Source organism: Hyperoodon ampullatus (genome assembly GCF_949752795.1).
Source record: "Hyperoodon ampullatus genome assembly, chromosome: 11".
In the NCBI taxonomy this organism is placed as follows: Eukaryota; Metazoa; Chordata; class Mammalia; order Artiodactyla; family Ziphiidae; genus Hyperoodon; species Hyperoodon ampullatus.
This window is the reverse complement of record NC_136924.1, coordinates 24,775,527-24,795,257: the sequence shown is the minus strand read 5'-3', so window position 1 is coordinate 24,795,257 and position 19,731 is coordinate 24,775,527. Positions and strand designations below refer to the sequence as shown.

Genomic DNA, 19,731 nt, shown 5'->3' with positions numbered 1-19,731 from the left:
TACTTACAGTTTCCTTAACCATTCTATTGTTGGATATTTAGGTTATTTCCAATTTTTGTCTGTCACAAACAACTAAAGCAAGGAAAATATATTTATGTATAATATATGTTTATATTTATATATGTTTATAATATATATATTTTTAAATTTATTTATTTTTACTTATTTGTGACTGTGTTGGGTCTTTGTTGCTGTGCACGGGCTTTCTCTAGTTGCAGTGAGTGGGGCCTACTCTTTGTTGCAGTGCGTGGGCGTTTCATTGTGGTGGCTTCTCTTGTTGCAGAGCAGGGGCTCTAGGCGCACGGGCTTTAGTAGTTGTGGCACGCGGGCTCAGTAGTTGTGCCTCATAGGCTCTAGAGCGCAGGCTCAGTAGCTGTGGTGCACGGGCTTAGTTGCTCCGTGGCATGTGGGATCTTCCCTGACCAGGGCTCGAACCCATGTCCCCTGCATTGGCAGGTGGATTCTTAACCACTGAGCCACCGGGGAAGCCCAATATATTTGTTTTTATTCTGTAATTAAGATCTTCCCTGACACCCAATTCTGCATAATGTTTTAACTGAGCACTGGAACAGCCTTCTTAGTGGTTACCTGCTACCTATTGGTCCCCACTTTCACCCCTCCCCACACTGTTGCCACAGTTGCTTCCCAAACACAACTGATGATGTCACTCCCCAGTTTACAACTTCAGCTGGCTTTCTGCTGCCTACAGGGTGAAGACATGGTTCTCTGTTGTGGTACAGATGTTGTGTGATAAGCAGAACTCAGGCTTCAACATATACTCTGTTATGGTTGAATTGTGTCCCCCCTGCAAAAAAAATATGTTGGTGTCCTAAGCTCCAACCTCAGAATGTCACCTTATTTGGAAATAAAATAACTGCAGATTAACTAGTTGAATTCATACTGGAGTAAGGTGGGCCCTTAATCTAATATGATTAGTGTCCTTATATAAGAAGACTGTCATGTGAAGACAACAGAGACACGGGGAGAATGCAGGTGAAGATGGGGGGCAGAGATTGGAGCCATGTTCTCTCCAAGCCAAGGAATGCCAAGGTTCGCTGGCCAGCACAAGAATCTGAGACACATGGGACAGATTCCCGCACAGTCTCCCAAAGGAACCAACACTGTTGACACCTTGATTTCGGACATCTAGTTTCCAGAACTGTGAAAGAATAACTTTCTGGGGTTTTAAGCCACCCAGTTTGTGGTATATTGTTACAGCACCCCCTAGGAAACTAGGACACATTCTATGTCCCTAGCACATGTAATGTCTAAGCATTCCTTTTCAGAGTTTTGCTCACACTGTTCTCAGCTCAGAATGTTATTCATACCTCCCCCAACTCCATTTATTTGCCTGGCAAATTTAAGACTTGGTTCCAATATCTATTCTTGAGTAAAAGCTTTTCTGCTTTTCCTTTTTGCCTCAGGAAGTTGGCTGCATGGACCCTCACTGTCTCTTTATAAATTGGACTTAACACCTAGTATTATAATTACCAACTTCTGAAAGCAGAGATCACACCTTACTCATTTTTTAGGTATACCCAGTGCCAAGGGACAGTGAATATGCAGTGTCTGCTGAGTAATGAAATCTTATAACATCCTATAGGAGGTGCATGCCACAGTGGACATACTTCAGAATGACTCTGGAGTTTGGGAGATGAAATCTGGTTTAAAATCCAGACTCCACCACTTAGCAGCTGCTGGGTAATCTTAGGTAAGTTGCATAACCTCTCTGAGCCTGAATATCCTCATCTATAAGATGGAGATAGGAATTTCTTCCTGGTGGGTTATGAGAAATTGATGAGGTGCCATATGTGACTGCACCTACACACCTAGTAGGCGTTTAGTAAATGTATACATTTTCATTTTCTGAATATACAATCACCGTTTTTCGTTGGATATATAGATAAGATTATTTTAAAAATTAGTGTAAATATCTAAAAACAAAAGGCAAATTATTATAAAATTTATTTTCAAAAAAATGAGACATACTTCATTCTTAAATTACTGATGGGACCATATGCAGAATCTTTGAATTTGCATTTAAACAACCGCAATCTTGTGATATTGATTGGAAAGCTCTGAGGACCTCGATTTGTTTGTTTACTGGGGATAATTTAATTTTTGGCAACACTTGAAAGAGGAAAAAAAAAGAAAAAAAGAAAACAGAAACAAAGAACAGCGAGATAATATGCTTCCTGGCAAGTCTCTGCCAGTATCAAACTCCCTAATGACTAATTTTTTTCCCCTAGGACCATAATTGTTCTGTCCCTTGAATCTTTCTAGACGAAAGAGCCACTCTGATTCAAGCCCATAGCCCTAGGCTCACAGAATAGTCCCTAGGAGGCCCTGCCATCACACGAGTGTGAACAAGAACAAAGGTGGTGGAGTTCTGTCAAGATTTCTAACCCCACACAAAGGCCCTTCCAGCAACTACAGACTGTTTCCAAATGGAGCCTTATTGTTTCTCTGGTGAACATACAAAGCAAAAGGCAACAAAACAGACACACCAACGCCATCCCTTCTGAGGACTTGTAAACCCCTTACATCTGTTCTCATCATCTCCATATCTAGCAATTTCCTGAAAATAAAGTGCATTTGTTTTCCTAAGTGTTGTAACTTGTCAATTCTAAAGGATGATCCTGAGACCATTAAACCGAGCTCCGTTAGAACTGATACGCTTTTATAGAACACTACCGTCACAAAGCAGTGTTTATACTGGGCTCGGGACAAGTGTAACCGTCCTTTATTTTAAAGTTCAGATCCGTGAAACAGAAGCAAACAGGATTACAGACAGCACATGGTCCTAGCAGTGGGGTGGAGGAGCTAAGAGCTTGTCTAGTTTAACTCTTGGCTTTACCACTTTTTTCTAGCTACTGCCTCCATTTTCTCATCTATCACATGGGAATAGTAATAGTCCCTTCCTCAAAGGTTGCTATACAGATTAACTGAGATAATACTGAACAATGCTTAATATAGTAAGCCCTCAATAAGTGTATGCTATTATTCTAACTATCACTGTTATTGGCTATTCTAGATTTCTGCAAAAGGCAAAGCCCTATCTACAAAGAAACACCTGGGGTAAATGATTCTTTTTCTCAAACTGGGAACAATACAAGATTTAAGTAATAAGTTGTCTACGAAGACAAAGCAATTCAGAAAATGAATTATTCCAGGCTTGCATTGCCTGGAATGGCCCTAAATTGTTCCCTTTGCTCAAAGGTTATTACAAAACATCTATCAGCTGCTTACTGAGTGCCCTCCAAGGAACAAGGACTGTCAGATCTCCAGCCCACCTACTTAAAACCTCCATGCTCCAGGCAATCACTACCAGTCCACTGAGGTTGGCAGAGATAAAATAATAAAGTCTGTCTGTTATCCCCAGTATAAGACATTCCAACTTGCAAGAAAGGGATGCCATCCTCTTTACAATGGTGGTACTGGGTGAGGGGTGGAGATGACAACCTCTACCTTATAGACTATTATCATTCTACCAGAATTTTACTTCTGGGTAACTGTGGGAGAAGAAAATATTATTTCAGTCAAAGTATATGTAAAATGGGTGGAACACTGAAATGGATAAGGGAGTTTTGTGTGTTAATTCTTCTGAATACCACTCTCTCTACAGAAGTATTAACCTATTACACAGTAGAACAGTAGCCCAAAACAGAGCTTCCCAATATGTGTGCCAGGAATGGATTATAGGTCTGCCAGAGGTGATAATCCCATCAGTTTTGGGGGAGGCTAAGGTTCTTAGGGCAGTATTATCCCTGGCCATGAGCAGGTTCCTTCATGGACATCAGCATGCTGTGCAAATATTATCATTTCCTATGTGTGTCATGACTTGAAAAAGTTTGGGAACCACTGGTTTAGGAAATGAATACATTTTCCAGAGTCTCCTCATTTGTGATCATGGCAAAGCTGAAATACTGGATGTCTTACTATATTTCATGATCATGGTTACCAATACTAATATGTTCTAGAAAAGCCAGATACACATTCTTGATCTGAGAGGTCATTTCTGTAACCAAAACTCTATTATAGTTAGCTTCCTTTGTTTGCAAGAGATGCAGTAAGGGGTAGCACAAATAGTGAGGGCTTTTGCAAGGACCACCAAGGGAGGCAGAAATCCCATGGGAATTAAAAGACTGGACCTATTCAGACAGGATATGGAAGCCAGCAGCTTGAGAGACTACAGCCACAAGAGACCCTGGGTCTTCACCCTGATACTCCACTAATAACATGACTTGGCCACATTCTTTCTTTGCTTCTCTTGGGGGACTGTCTTGCATTTTCTCCCAGATGGCTACCAGTTGGCTTCTGTACCCTCTATTCTAATTTTTTCCACTAGTTCTTTGCTTCTGCTTATTTCTAGATTCAATTTCTCATAAACTCAACCTGCTCATAATTCCTCCTGGTCCCCAATTCTACCTGCTGGTCAATCTCAATCTCCCTCTCTCCCTTCCTCCCTCCCGTTTCTTCCCTTTCTGCATCTTTCAGTGCCTGTTTCTACTGCTAACTCTCTTGTGTCACTCCACATTTGCCAATCCACATTCTTAAGAATAAGACTCTGGGTGGCATTGCCAGCTCCTGTTTGGGCAGAACCTTCTCTCAGGCCACTCACCAACCTATGGTTTGACTATTCTTGGGACAAATGCCCACTGGGTGAAAGGGGCTGGAGTCATAGGGTTCAAAAATTTTCCTTCAACAGAGCTGCGGTGGGTGGGACAATTTGCTTTTGAAGAGCTCGAGGTAAAGAAGACATATTTAGCACAAACCTCCCAAAGAAAACAAGGTTTTATATTTCTACATGCCAAAGAGACCATTTAAACATATTTACTGTCTTATAAAGAAACTCTTTTGGTAATTTTCTTCTCTTTCCCTTCTTTTTTCCCAATCCATCCATTTATTCATCCATCCATCTAATGAATATTAATCTCTCTGTCTTCAAAAGAAATGCATAAGGTTTTCCATGACCATAATAGTCCTTGAGGACCATGAACCTATTAGGGGAGAAAACTTGTGTATGCAAATCATTATTAGTGCCCAAAGAATGGCATAAAGCAAACACTATGGAAATTCAAAGGAGGAAGACATCTTCTGGCTGGAGAAGATGCCACTTCAGCTAGGCCCTGAAAGATGGCAAAGATTCTGAAATTCATTCCATACATAAGGAACAACATGAACCTAAGCCTTGAGTTAGTAGAGTTCTATAACCTGAAAATTCAGATTTTGGCTTTTTAAGTTCTAGAAAAAATGCATAATCATTGTCAAAAAATTCAAACCAAATGGAAAATATATAGTGTGAAAGGCCTGACTCTCATCACTGTCCACCTACCTTTCCATGAAAGGTAACCTCCTCTCCAAAGGTAACCACCATTCATCGTTTATTATGTATTTGTCCAGACTCTTTTCTATACTATTAAATTAGAGGTCTATAATTATTTGACTAGGAAGATATTATTAAACCCATTTTACCAAAAAGTGGGTAAAGTAAATTCTTTGGGTTAAGGAATTCTTTAAGTGAATGTTCCATCATACCTTGTTATTATAGGGCTATTGGCTTGAAGTGATTTAGAAGGACTCAATTCAGTATTGTGAGTAGATCTTGTTTATGAGGAGTCATTTTGACCAGAACTGGAAGAAGCCTAGAGGTGGGTACTCACATATTAGTCAGATGAAAAGATTCCACTCACAACAGAAAGTCCTACATATACTGAGATGGGTATTCAGGTGTCAGCAGACCTTTTGGTATACCATAGGCTTTATTTTTGTCTCCAACAGAAGGTGAATTTTACCCAATAATGGAATGCTGATGAAACTGTTGAAGGCTTAAGAGAAATAAGACATGTTCTCCTCTACAACATCACTTTTAAAATAAACCAAATGAATTATTTATCGACTTGTGTCTAATACAACAGCCAACTGAATTTACTCAAGCTTCTTCCTCTCATATCCAAAATCAGACTTTAAAGGAACATATCATAGAGCAGATGATGGGAACAAGTTATACGAATATAGAACACTTACCCCAGACTGCCATGAAAACAGCAAAGAAGACAGTGGCTCCATTGTCAAAAAGGTGGGTTACCTGGGAACATTATGAGTCATAGTTAAACTAATTTACTATATATAATATTGCAATTCACTTTTTTTTTTCACGTTCTGTAAAAATAGCTCTGACAATGCAATGAATTTGACAGGGTTCCTTTGGGGCATATTCCTTTTGGACCATAAGGAAGAAGGGATTTTTTTCTGTGAAATAGTTTGGTTATGGAAAGGAGAATTTGTTCCATTTATGTGGCTATCACTTAGCTGAGCATTTATCAGCAGCCCCAATGGTGCTGTTAAGAATTTCCTTTTGCACACTATAAAAACTAATACACATGCATATCTCATGTGGATAGATTTATATATAAGACCAGGTAGGGGGCTTCCCTGGTGGCACAGTGGTTAAGGATCCACCTACCAATGCAGGGGACACGGGTTTGAGCCCTGGTCAGGGAATATCCCACATGCCACGGAACAACTAAGCCCCTGCACCGCAACTACTGAGCCTGCACTCTAGAACCCATGAGGCACAACTACTGAGCCCACGTGCCACAACTACTGAAGCCCACACGCCTAGAGCCTGTGCTCCGCAACAAGAGAAGTCACCACAATGAGAAGCCTGTGCACCTCAACGAAGAGTAGCCCCTGCTCACCGCAACTAGAGAAAGCCCGTGTGCAGCAACAAAGACCCAACACAGCCAAAAATAAATAAATTTAAAAAAAAAAGACCAGGCAGGTATTAATGTTGCTGCTGTAAAGGTTTCTGATTTCCCCAGCACTATTTTTAATGCTTCATTTATTCTCTTTGAAAACGTGGCCATTTTGTGTGTGTAGTTTTGAGCAAACATTTTCTGGGCTGCCCTCTGGACCATGGCATTATAAAGAAGAGCAACCCATTAACACAAACCACTTCTACCTTTATTAAAGCCTCAGGTAATCACTACATTTACCTCTTACACATAACACAAAGACAGCTAGCAAATACTTTATTGCTAGAATAATATATTCTATTTCAAGCATCATAGCAGAAAGCAAAAATATCTCTTTGTGCTGTAACACTGCCAAGCTCATTTCCACCTCCAGGATAAATCACACCAACGTCAAGCCAAATTGAAATGATGACTGATACGTTCGTAAAGCATAACCTTTTTTGTTTTGGTGCTTTATAGCTCTGTATAAAGTATACTTTACTGTCCCTTGGAGAACGTGCCAAGTATAAACAGGTCTTTTCCTATTATATCAGATTGTGAAGTATTTTAAAATTTTCCAAAAGTTTATGACTTTTCTTTCTTTAAACACAGGAGAGATGGGGACCATTCAAACACCTAGTGTGAGACAAAAGTCTAAAGCCAACTTATTTCAATGCCAGAAGGAGTGTTACACTATGTATATCAGGTGGTCAGCATCAAATCAAGCCTGAAAGCCTTGGTGGTAAGTGGTTGATTTGTGTTCCCTCCTAGGTTATTTCCTGGTGGACACTCCCTGCACCACCAGGGAAGATTCTGGAATGGATTGTGGTTGTCATTGTTTTAGGCTGTGGGGATCATTTTTCCTCCTTCTCTGGGTAACATGGCTCAAGTACAACCAGTCGGAGTCCTTCCCTGGAACTGGTATGAAAACACTTGGAGAGACACATTTTCCTGCTGCAGTTACCGATTTGGAAATATGTGAATCGGTGAATTAATAGGGACTTCTAGTTCCTCCTAAGATGGAAAGCTAGGACAGGCTGATGGCTCCCTCTGCCAAAATCAAACCTGGAGAAGCAGGAGAGTAGATTTCAGGAACTGACAAAACACAAAAACACACAAACCAAGATCCTGAGAAATGCCAGGGGAAACAGAAGTTGCCTTAAGCTGGTGTGTGTGTGAGTGTGTGAGTGTGTGTGTGTGTGCTTGATGGTGGGGAGTGGCAGTGGTTCCCAAGCAGAGTGAGAACACAGGTTAGAGAAATACGTAAGTTCCAGTCTAGCCTCTCCCACAGTGGCATTGGAAAATTAGTTTCCCCTCCCTCAGAAATCAACTGCAACAGGTCAAATCACAAGTGCTGGTATTCTTGGGGGTAATATCAGGGATGCCCAGAGTCCCGCTTTGTTGGAGAGATGATGAATGTAGGTGCTGCCTGGCAGGCTGGCCTCGAACATTCACTTCTCAGTCCTTTCCCTTTTAAACCCCAGAGCTGGTAGTTACAATTAAGGGAGAGCGCCTCCTTCCAATTCTGCTTTGTTCTAAGCAGGCTTAAAAATGAAACTCTGACCAGAAAAGTCCTCTGACAGAGTGACAGCACACAGTGGTGCCTGGGACACATTGTCCTCTTCTCTCTGTAAACACACCAGGACTGACCTGGCCTCACCCAAAGTGGTCGATACCTCCATGGGACAAGCACCCACAGGCCAAAATAACAGAATATCTGGGGAAGACAGCTGCCTCCAAAAGTAGGCAATATACACCTTCTGAAACAGACATTCTGTAACAGCGGATCAAGAATTTAAAATAAGCGTACAAATATGTTTAGGGAGATACAGGAAGGAAGATGGAGGCCTGGAGCTGTGACAGTCAGCAGCCATCTTTCCCGTCGTGAGAAGAGAACCTGTCTACGGAATGATCACATAGACAGGTGGCCAGAGAGCGAGATCTGAGGACCTGGATGACCAGTTGTAGGCATGAGGTCCTCCTGCTCAGACAGTGTGAGCTGGTCTAGTATCTTCTGCAGTGAAATGAGCCAGTAAATCCCTTTCTGCTTAAGCCAGTTTGATTGAGTTTCTGACCCTTGCAAGTACAAGTGCGAGGGTCAGGGATAAAACATTCCTGATGAGCACAAGAGCTGCTGACTGACTTGGATCTGGGCTCCTACTTGATCCAATATTTCTATGCATCCTCAGTCTCATTAAATCAGTCTGGCATTTCTAATAAATTTTTCTAAAGGAGACTCTGTATAACTTCAGTTATTTCATTCTGAGGCTCTTAAGCCTTCCTTTTACTAAGTTTCTAGGACAGGCCAAATCCAAAATTTAGAATCTAAGCATCTTGAAGCTCAGTATGGCACAACGATGTGTTTTGCACTCAGATAAACTAAGAGCCAGCTACTTACTGCTGTGTGACCACAGATAAACAGCTTTTACCTCTCTGAGTCTCTGAGTAAAATGGGAATAATAACACCTACCTTGAAGTTGCTGTGAGAATTAGAAATAATAAATGTAGGTTGCCTAGCTATTATTATAATTATTATCATTTTAGATCTAGGGAGTTTGATAGGACAACCGACCAATGAAGGCCCTATAAAATCTGAGCCCTCTAAACTATTCATGATCATTTTAAGGAATTATTACAGCTCCCCTAAAAAAAAGAAGAATTTCACTCAAGGCAGATCTTTCACATAACAAACAAACCGCCCAAACAAACAAACAAAACTGGGCTTCTGAGATTCCCCAAAAGCAGGATTTTTACACCTGAGTCATTCGTGCTTAACTCATGATCTTTAAACAAAATTATATCACTGACCAACCTCTTTTGATTCTCACCACATCTCTATTTCCCAAGCTCACTCTGTTGAATTTGTCCTCATCCAGGCAGGTCTATCTGTATGTTCTCCAAAGGAAGGGAGAGTATTTTGGGCTTTTTTGGTCCCTTGCAGCACATACTAAAAGCCCAAGTCTTTATAAAATCACAGCTGGCTGCTGTTTCTCCCACCAGACTGGCCACCTACAGGGCTAGAGACAGCGTGGATGGGTGGGATCCTGGGCTGCCTATCTCATGTTCCCACACTTAAATTGAGCAAAACTCTGCAATGCCAACAGTATAATTAGATGGATCCAAGCTGCAGTGATTGTAGAGGTTACATAAAATCTGCCAACCCCTTTTATACCTGGAATCTGGGTAAGCTGATAGGCAGTGGGTCTTAAAACGTCTTCATCAGTCTACACTCCAGCCATTGCTTTGCATTAGTGATACTTCCCTTCAGTAATGAACTCTAGAAATTTGATGAATGTGTCTAAAATTTTAATAAAGTGAGGTATAATATCAGAAAGGGGTATGTAATAACACATAGACATAATGGTGTTATGTATCTTTTTTTCAAAGCACTTTCACATATACTATCTTCTTTGGTCCTCATGACATGCCATGGGGCAGAGAGGGCAGGTATCACTGCCTGCATTTTAGAGAAGAGAAAGCTCAGGCTCAAAGAGTCTGTACATGTGCAAGGTCAAGGAGGTAAGTAGCTGAGCTGAACTTGAATCTAGGTCTTTTGGACAATAATGATGATGAAGAGGAGGAAAATGATGGCAGTTGTCACTTACTGAGACCTTACCATTTGCTAAGCACTATGCTCATTATCACATTTCTTATAAAACAGTCATGTGAAATGAGTATCATGTTCTCCATTTTACAGATGAGAAAACTGAGGATCAGAAGAGGTTAAATAACATGTTCCTCTAGTAACAAGTGGTGAACAGCACAGTCAAGATTTGAAGCTAACTTTCTCTGATTCCATCAACTGTTCTATTTGCTTCCTGTGATAATAATTAGAGCCAATACATTTTAAATACATATACAGTAAAACAAATATCTGAATTAGAATACTGAATGATGAAGGTAAGTCTCTCCTACAAGGTAAACTTGAGAATCAAAGACCAGAAAGGATGGAGAGAATGTGGTCACCACCACCTCTCAGGAAGGTGTATATTAAATTCAATCTGGGACTTCCCTGGTGGCACAGTAGTTAAGAATCCGCCTGCCAATGCAGGGGACACAGGTTGGATCCCTGGTCTGGGAAGATCCCACATGCCATGGAGCAACTAAGCCCATGCGCCACAACGACTGAGTCTGCGCTCTAGAGCCCACGAGCCACAACTACCGAGCTCACGTGCCACAACTACTGAAGCCTGCACGCCTAGAGCCCATGCTCCGCAACAAGAGAAGCCACTGCAATGAGAAGCCCCGCACCGCAACGAAGAGTAGCCCCTGCTCGCCGCAACTAGAGAAAGCCCGCGCACAGCAACAAAGATCCAACACAGCCAAAAATAAATAAATAAATTTATATAAACAAACATAAATAAATTCAATCTGACTAAAATGCTGCATATTTGAAATTACCTTGGCATAAACGCAGCTGTCTGACAGCCTCATGAACGGACAGTATTTATCACACACAGGACACATGATGATATCTGTAGCTTGGCAGACTTCTTTACTGGAAAAGAGAACAAAAAAGGACCGCTTTTTGATGACATAACAGCATTTTTCCCCCTTCAATTTCACGAGAATAGTCAACCAGTAAATAAGATTCAGTAGATTAAATTTTTGCCCTCAGAAGCTTCTTAGCCTTTTCTTAGTTATTAATATAAACAAGTGCCTGCACAGTTTAATAGTTTGATAAACCTGCGTATTTGTGAGGCTGTTTCTTGGCTTTTACATATTAATTAGTTAAGCTCAGGAAAATACATGAAGCAAAACATTGATTGTTTATACCTCAGGTTATACAGAAGTCATTCACAACACTGCACAGGTTGGAAGCAATTTCATACTGAATTATGGGCACAATGAGATACCTCACAGTACCAGTCTTAATTTCTATGTGCATGATAAATAACAAGAAATTATGGAGGAATAAATAAAAATACTAGGGAGTAGTTCTGGGAGAAAACCACATCTCATTAACAATTTCCCCAGAAATTAAAATATTTTTGCAGGTCACTTTTATTTTTGCAGTCACTTCTAAAAGGCACATTTATTTATTATTTAAGATTACTGTCCGGCCTTGTACGAAGATCTCTATGAATACCTTAAACTATATTCTAGCAAAAGAGCCAAGATAACAATTGTTAACAGTGAATCATTCACAAGGTTTCAGCAAGTTGGTGAGATGTCTTTCCAGCTTACAGGGTCCTTGTAAGAACACATAATTGATAAAAAAGGATGATTAATCCACTATTTTGCAGTATTAGTTAGAAAGAAAAAGGTGAAAAAGTCAGAAAAAGAGCAACTTTGAGCCAGTGAAGGAAAGTGATTTGTTCTGTGGATATGTAGTGGCTTGTATACCCATAAATGTGAGCTTTGCTTCCCTGGTAGCTGGGGACCACAGCAACAAGGGAAATGGATGGATGGGCAGACCTAGTGAATTGAACATTTTGAATTTTTCCAGGAGAGATCGGAAAGAAGTTAAAATGAATAGTTAAGTGGGCCAATTGTCTGTGAACACCCCAAAAACACAAATGCCCAACTCCAAATATAAGCAAAGGCAGGCTCCCCAGAGCTCCCCGTACCTGACTTGGCAGTGATCCAGAGTTATGATTCCATACAAAAAGACAAATAATCCAATGAAAGCGGCTGGGAAGAGCATGCCGGTGTACCAGCCCAACCAGGCAAAATACAGCCCAATCTTCTCTCCGAAGTACCGCCTGTTTAAGACACAGCAGCCTTGCAAATTATACTGAAGTGTTTAAAGTTAGGCATTATAACACTTTGCTCAGTCATTTTACTTTGTTGTGGCTTTGCTGATAACCATGCAGACAAAGTAAGCCGAGAGAATGGAACGTTTGACCAAATTTAAGCTTTGGACTTAAATTTCTTTTCCTATTACTCTAGATCAGAAACAGAATGAATCCTTCCATAAAAGAACAGGATTATATGCAAGCTTGTTCTGAAAACACAGAATAAACCCAGCTCATTCAGGAAGTTATACATGATACTGTTATTGACAAGGAACCAGGGGAATTTGAAGAGTTGGTGCCAACACATAATCTCATTTTTGCCATTTCTGAGTGTGTGTTTGTAATGCATGTATTATAATTACATATATTTTTAAAAAATAGTAAACAAAATTACTGTGAAAAACTTTTAAACACCCCTTTCAACATTTTGTAGTTTTACAAGATGTTTAAAATGCTAGAATCATAAGATGTTACAAAGAAAGAACTCTAATTACTGAGATTCAACATGAATCAATTCTGAGGCAACTTTCCCTTTTAAGTGATGACTCTTCACAGGCATTGACATCTACCTCTATAAATATTTTCCTGAGACTAACCAGCCTACTTAGTGCCCTGTGGTCTGTGAAGTTTGGTTTTTATTTCTTAAATATCATTATTGTGTTTTCTATGCCTTTCAACAGCTAAATTTCATAACTTAGAAGTTAATTACTTCTTAGTCCAATGTAAGAATATTCTAATTATTTTTTATTCTCCTTCTAAATGAATGTTGACCATCTGTTTCCAAATGTTGTCTGCTGCTTTCCCCCTAGAGTACTCAATGGCTCCTAAAAGCATGGATTATTTATTTATCCCATCTTCAATTGTGTCCCAACAGAAACCTTCCACTTCCAGAAGACTTTTCCAATATATATTCATATACACAAATATTCAGTTATTCATTCAACAAATTAAAAAATACCTACTATGTGCCAAAAACTGTGCTAAGTTCTGAGAACACAATGGCGAGCAAAATAAGCTTGGTCCCTCCTCCTATGAAGCTTTTAGGGTGACAGAGGAGACACATATAAATCAATTAAAGAAATAAGCTTATAATCACAAAACTGGAAAAACAGCTACAAAGGAGGGGAACACAATGCGATACATGTATATAACAAAGCCATCTGACAACTCTAGCCAGGGAAGACTTCTCTGAGGATGTGACTATTGGGCTGATGCATGAAAGTTAACTGGGTGGGGTTAGGGACGGGCTAGAGTGTTTCCAGCAGAGGGAACAGAACCTACAAAGGCCGTGTGATAGGAGGGACCAGGTGAAATAAGGGTGGTGTGGCTGGAACACTGATAATAAGAAATGGGCTGGTGAGGTGGGCACAGGATAAGCCTTGATGGGCCTTGCAGACCATGCTAAATGCATTGATTTTTCTCCTGAGAAAAATGAAAAGCCATGAGAGGACTGTAGCCAATCCGGGTACATGACCAGTTTCACATTCTGTCTCCAGGGTGGAGAATGGAGTGGAAGGGCCAGAAAGGAAAAAGGGAGACCACGTAGGGGAAAACAGCCATAGTCCAGGTCATGGGTGAAGGAAGCAGCAGTGGTAGAGGAGATGCTGGGGTGTGGCCAGATTCCAGAGATATGGAGGAAGCAAAATCTAGATATAGGACAAGAACTATTTAAGAGATGAGATTCCCCAATTGCTCCACAACTTCATTCCACTCAAACCTTGCTTGTGCTTTTCATGTCCCCTCCCTTTGGCCAACACAAATCCCATGGCTCTTCCAGGGCTCAGCTCCGCACCTTCCACAGGGGCACTGGCCCACATCCATCCTTTCCATTTTTCTTAGTTGTAAAACTTTTGGCCTCCATCACACATGTTACCAAATTATACATGGTCTTGTTTTACAGTTGTCTCAAGTTTGCAGGGCTGGTTTTCCTGAAGGAAACTGTGCATTTCTCAAAGCCAGAGACCATGGCTTCTGTGTGTCTTTGCCAATAGTACTTAGCATTGTACTAGGAACACAATGGGCAGTTAATTAATACTCACTGAAAAATGATAAAATCTTAGTCAAGAAACGGTCACGGATGGGAGCTGCTTTGCCTGCAGCAATCTTCTGTAATTTTTAATCGATGTAATCCTGTAACATGGGACTCAGGCTGGGAAGAGAATTGGCTTTGATATTTTTTCCCTACTATTTTATCATATATTGAGACTCGTCAAAGGCAAGTGATCTCATCTCAAAAAATACTGTCCACTCACCCGGATCATCTGGATCATTTGTTACTCACACAGAGAAGGGGACACAATTCGTCAATGGCCTTGGGTCAACAGGAGTAAACCCTTGTAACAAGGACTCTGGAAGGAAGAATGACTCCCCGGGGAGATGAAATGTAAAGTGAGTTGTCTTAATATTTCATTTTCCTCTGGCATCATTTTTTAAGGGCTCGGGGAAAAGTGAAATAAATCTGGCTAGTGAAATGAGACATGACTTTCTTTTTAATAAGGAATCCATGAAGTGTGGATTGTTACTACTCAGTCTTAATAATCAGTCTCTAAATAAATAATGAGATGTCAGAGTATAATGCCTCCATGGCAGAAAGTTGGGCATACACAGACAGTTAAAGAAAACACACATTTTCACTGCACAAATATCATAGGTTAAAAGCAGATATACTCTTTTGACCTGCAGAATTAAAACAATCTTGAAAGGTTATTAGTTTTAAGTGAAAATTAAAGTAAGCCTGAAACTTACTAGAATGACAGCACCCTCTATTTCCTACTTGCGTAATAGTAACTAATATTCCATTTGTCACTAATATATGCAAGCAGCGTTACCTCTCTATAACTGTTGTTGATAATTTGTCATTAATAGTCACATGGGTGATAAGCTTCTTCTGGAATCCTGGGGGAGGCCTGGCTGATCTCACATGCCCCTTTCCAAGGCTCTTTTGGAGGAAATGCCAGCCTCATCAGAGGGAGGTCAGGTTTACCAAGAACGACCCATGTCCTCTGATAGACTGCCCTCTTGGGAAGAAGTCAGATTTAAGTGTCAGCTGTGCACCTCAGACCATTTTTTTTTTCCCCCAATGTTGGCTTGTCCCAGTTGACAGTCTGCCCTCATCAACCTGTGTAAGCTTTATATTTGCATCTGGTTCAAAACTCACCTTACAAGATCCAAAGGCTGGTATTTATACCACACGCCCCAGGAGGCCCAGCACTCATAGAGCAGATGGCGGTGGTTTACTGCTCCGTGGGTTCTAATGGAGTTTTTACTTCTGTAACTTCCCTGGATAAAAACACCACTGCTGGTGAGGTAATACCCACAAAAGCCAAAAGGAAAAGCTGATAGTAATATTAGCCTTCATGGCAGGAGGAGCAATAGCAGTGATATGAGGAAAAAACAGATCCATTCTACTGAAGGGAAAGCAGTATGATTAGTTATTCTGGACATAATCTTGATGTTGATGCCATGCAGTAAGAAGCCCGTGCTTGCCGGAATCAGGCAGGTCTGAACTGAGTTAAAATTCAGTTCTGTTACTTTTTAGCTAGGAGATCTTATACTCTCTGAGCCTTGGATTCCCAGGTCATAGTGGAACTAACAACATCTGCCTCATTAGGTTTCTTCTGTGGTTTGAATGAATAGAGCCTCCTGCCCCAGAGGCCATGCACAAGACTTAGGAGTTCTCTTTTCCACTTGTCTCAAGATAGAGTAGCTGGTAAACAGCCATAGCTGTAACCTGGTCAAATGGTCTTGTCTATAAGAAAACCCTAGAATGCGAGAGTGGTAAGTTAGCTAAAAATTACAATAATTCAAATATAATTCAACCTCCTCATGGAACAAATGAGGAGACCGTGGGCCAGTGGAGAAGGGCGTTTCTAAGTTCAGTTAGTGGAATTGCTAGTTTCACAAACAGAACAGGTACTTTCTGGAGGTGAACTAATTTTTGACATTTTAACTTGAGAAGCTCTTTCTTAGTGGAAAGTGAACAGGCCCGAGAGACAAGGAGCTCAGGTTCTAGCTCAGCTCAACACCAACTCACTCTAACATTCCTCTAAACCTCTATTTAAATGTTTACCATAAAACAAGGCAACAAGAGCTGCGCTTCCTGCCTCCGTAGGCTGTTAGGTGGTCAAATAATATAATCAAGTTAAACTGAGAGCAAAAAGTCAAAAGAACGATTATGTTATTGCTGCAGCTGCTATTACTAATTTGGAAGCTCTCTTTTTTATAAAATACAGGGCTTTAGCAAGATGTCCACCACCCACTTGCCTGCACAGAAACTTCTGTCCACCTACCACTGCTCAGACACTGCCCTTACCGTAGGCAAGGGATGGGCAGGGGGAGGATGAAGTCATCACTGAAACCCTTTTTTGGGGGGCAATGCCAACTAATAACCACATGATATGCTTTGGGGACATCTGTCTTTAACATTCAGAAACACCTGTGTGTGACTCCAGAAAACCTTTGTGTCAAATTACTTGCTTCTGTTACACAAAAAGGATCACTCCAAAAGGGTTTCACGGCTGTCTATAATAGGGCCTCAGATGAAAGCCTCTAGTCTCCTTAATGAAAAGGCCTAAAAATTCTACACCATCCTCTCCATCCTCCTGGTGTTTAAAATCAAGAGAAGAAACACCATAAGCCAAATAAGAAGTATATTTTGGAAAGACTTGCCATTGGTGGATAGTTGGAACTGTCCTCCAAGCTTAATTGGCCAGCTGTTAACACTGTTTCTCATAGAAGATTTTTCTGAAAGTCTCTCTAACAGTAGTTTCACCCTGGCTACTGTGTGAGGTCCTAGAGGATATGGGCTATGATATTTATCTTTGTGTTCTCTGTGTTGTACTGCGACTGGTACAGGCTCAATAACATGAAAATGACAGTAATCTCTCACCAGTCATGAGAATTACGTCCCTGAAAACCCATGTATATAAAGTGAATTCTGGGTTAAATTACCCAAAGTCTAATGGGGGAAACAGAGTTAAGGGTAATCACAGTTACATTTATAAAAGTCCTAATAGATGACAAAGACCATGTAGTAAATAAGGAGAATATAAAAATTTATACATCTTAAGCAACAATAAGTACAATACTATTAATTTCTATTTATCATCCTTTAGTTCCTAGAGACTTTGCAAAATGGCTTCCTCCCACTCTCTAAGGATTAGCTATAAAATTTTTTGTTGCAGAGACTATATATTTCAGAGACATTTTCCTGCTGGGTCTGGCGCCTCATGCAAATTTTCAATGTCTCTTTAATTTTATGACTTGGGGTCCCTCAGCTATTCCTCTAAATTCACGCTGAGTGACTCTTTTTTTTTTTTTTTTTTTTTTTTTTTTTTTTTTTTTTTTTTTTTTTTGCGGTATGTGGGCTTCTCACTGTTGTGGCCTCTCCCGTTGCGGAGCACAGGCTCCGGACGCACAGACCCAGCGGCCATGGCTCACGGGCCCAGCCGCTCCGCGGCATGTGGGATCCTCCCAGACCGGGGCACGAACCCGTTTCCCCTGCATCGGCAGGCGGACGCTCAACCACTGCGCCACCAGGGAAGCCCAACTGAGTGACTCTTGATTCAAGTACTCATGCAATTAGAATAAAAAGACAGAGAGAAATAAATCTACTCTGGGGGAGAGGTATCACAATGCAAATAGGCCCTCCCCAACTACCCACTGAGCAAATTATTCTGAACAAATATATCAACAAACTCAATTAATCACTATCCCCAGAAGCTGATTTAATAACACGGAATTGACAGAGAAGGAGAAAAGGCAGGACAATACCTCGTGCAGAGGAAATGCAGCTTCATAGGAGCCATTAGTAAGCAAACGATTCAGACCTATAACAATAAAAAAGTCCAATGTGAATCAATACTGAGTTTAAATCCTCACAATGTAAGACTAATGTAAGGGTGGTAGTTTTTGGAGAAAACAATCTACGTTTTCAAAAGTGGTTCAAAACTACTTGGGGACAATAGCTTAGAAAGTTTTGCTACCTGCTAGGAAACTGGAATCAAGGACTAGAAAATCAGGTTTTCAAACAGAAACAAAACAGTGAAGCATACCTAGCACGGTGCTTGGCATAGAGAAGCTATCACCTTACTAACTTCCCCTTTGAGCACCAGTTTTGAAAATACGCCTTCATCTCAAGATTTATTTTATGCACTTATATTGTTAAATAAATCTTTGTTGATCTATTAATTGCTCTATTTTGAAAATGGATTTCACTAGGTTTGATTTTCAGAGTTGTAATAAACTCAGAGTGAAATTGAAAAACTTACACAGTGGTAATTTTTGCTCCACTGAAATACCCTTATAAATCATGTTTACAGACAGTATTTTTGTATTATCTCTAATCAATGTTGGCTCATGCAAGATGCCACTTTCAGAAAGAGTTTCAGGCAGAAAATAACACAGGATAAACATTAATTCTATCAATAACTTAAATTTTCTTCTAACATGTTGTTTCTTTTATCTATGAAACCAAAGATGATAATGAAACATTGGGTCAACAGAGCATTTACAGTTCTACTCCATATTTTTCAGCATAATGTCTGATCTTGGGTTAGTAATTTATTCTGAGATTGGTTATTTCTAACCAGATATTTTTTCAGTTTGTCATTACTGATTTTCAAAGCACTGGGGTTCTTGAAGAGAATTCTCCTTCTTTCATCAAATGAGAGAAACTTTTACAATGATCATTTCTTACTAGTAACAATACTACACTTCTCGTGTTTTTTCAAAACATTTAAAAATTATTGTCTTTGCCCCTTTTCTGTCTCCATCTTGACTAGTTGTAAAAATAGCCCACATTTTGAGATGCAAAAGTTAAGCACAATAATTGCTATATGGCCTCACTGTACACAGTCTTTGATTGTGTAAGAATGCTGATGGTTAGACATTGATCATATTTTAAAGATTTTCAATTCAGTTCAACAAGCACTCCTCCTATATGCCTGTGCTAGGCAATGATGATATAAAGGTGAATAAGGCAACTTATTTACAATTGAGGAGCTTATTATCTAGATCAGCCATTTTTAGCTGCAGATTCTCAATACCCTAGTATGTTATAATGAGTTGTGAGGTGTGCTGGTATTATACTACCAATATTAGTGAAGGGACTGTTTTTAAAAATTATTTGCATGTTATGAAATAATCCAGAATAGCTACTGCCATAATCATTTCACTTCCACTCACTTGTTTTCTAGCATGTTCCTGATATGATGTTAACCAAGAAAAGTATGATAAAAGTATGTACAGCACATCCT

The 19,731-nt window shown here is 40.2% G+C and overlaps 1 protein-coding gene across 2 annotated transcripts in view; it reads right to left on the bottom strand.

The window, feature by feature from the left end:
• Positions 1-19,731, bottom strand: part of ANO4 (anoctamin 4) — a gene marked incomplete at both ends in the record, with an annotated part of 224,573 nt that overhangs the window by 88,182 nt on the left and 116,660 nt on the right. For both annotated transcript variants that reach the window (XM_079714090.1, XM_079714091.1), the window contains 5 exons: positions 6,028-6,088; positions 11,139-11,235; positions 12,308-12,442; positions 15,633-15,754; positions 18,248-18,303. In XM_079714090.1, the coding sequence (XP_079570216.1) occupies positions 6,028-6,088; positions 11,139-11,235; positions 12,308-12,442; positions 15,633-15,754; positions 18,248-18,303 (471 nt within the window). The remainder of the gene's footprint in view (positions 1-6,027; positions 6,089-11,138; positions 11,236-12,307; positions 12,443-15,632; positions 15,755-18,247; positions 18,304-19,731) is intronic.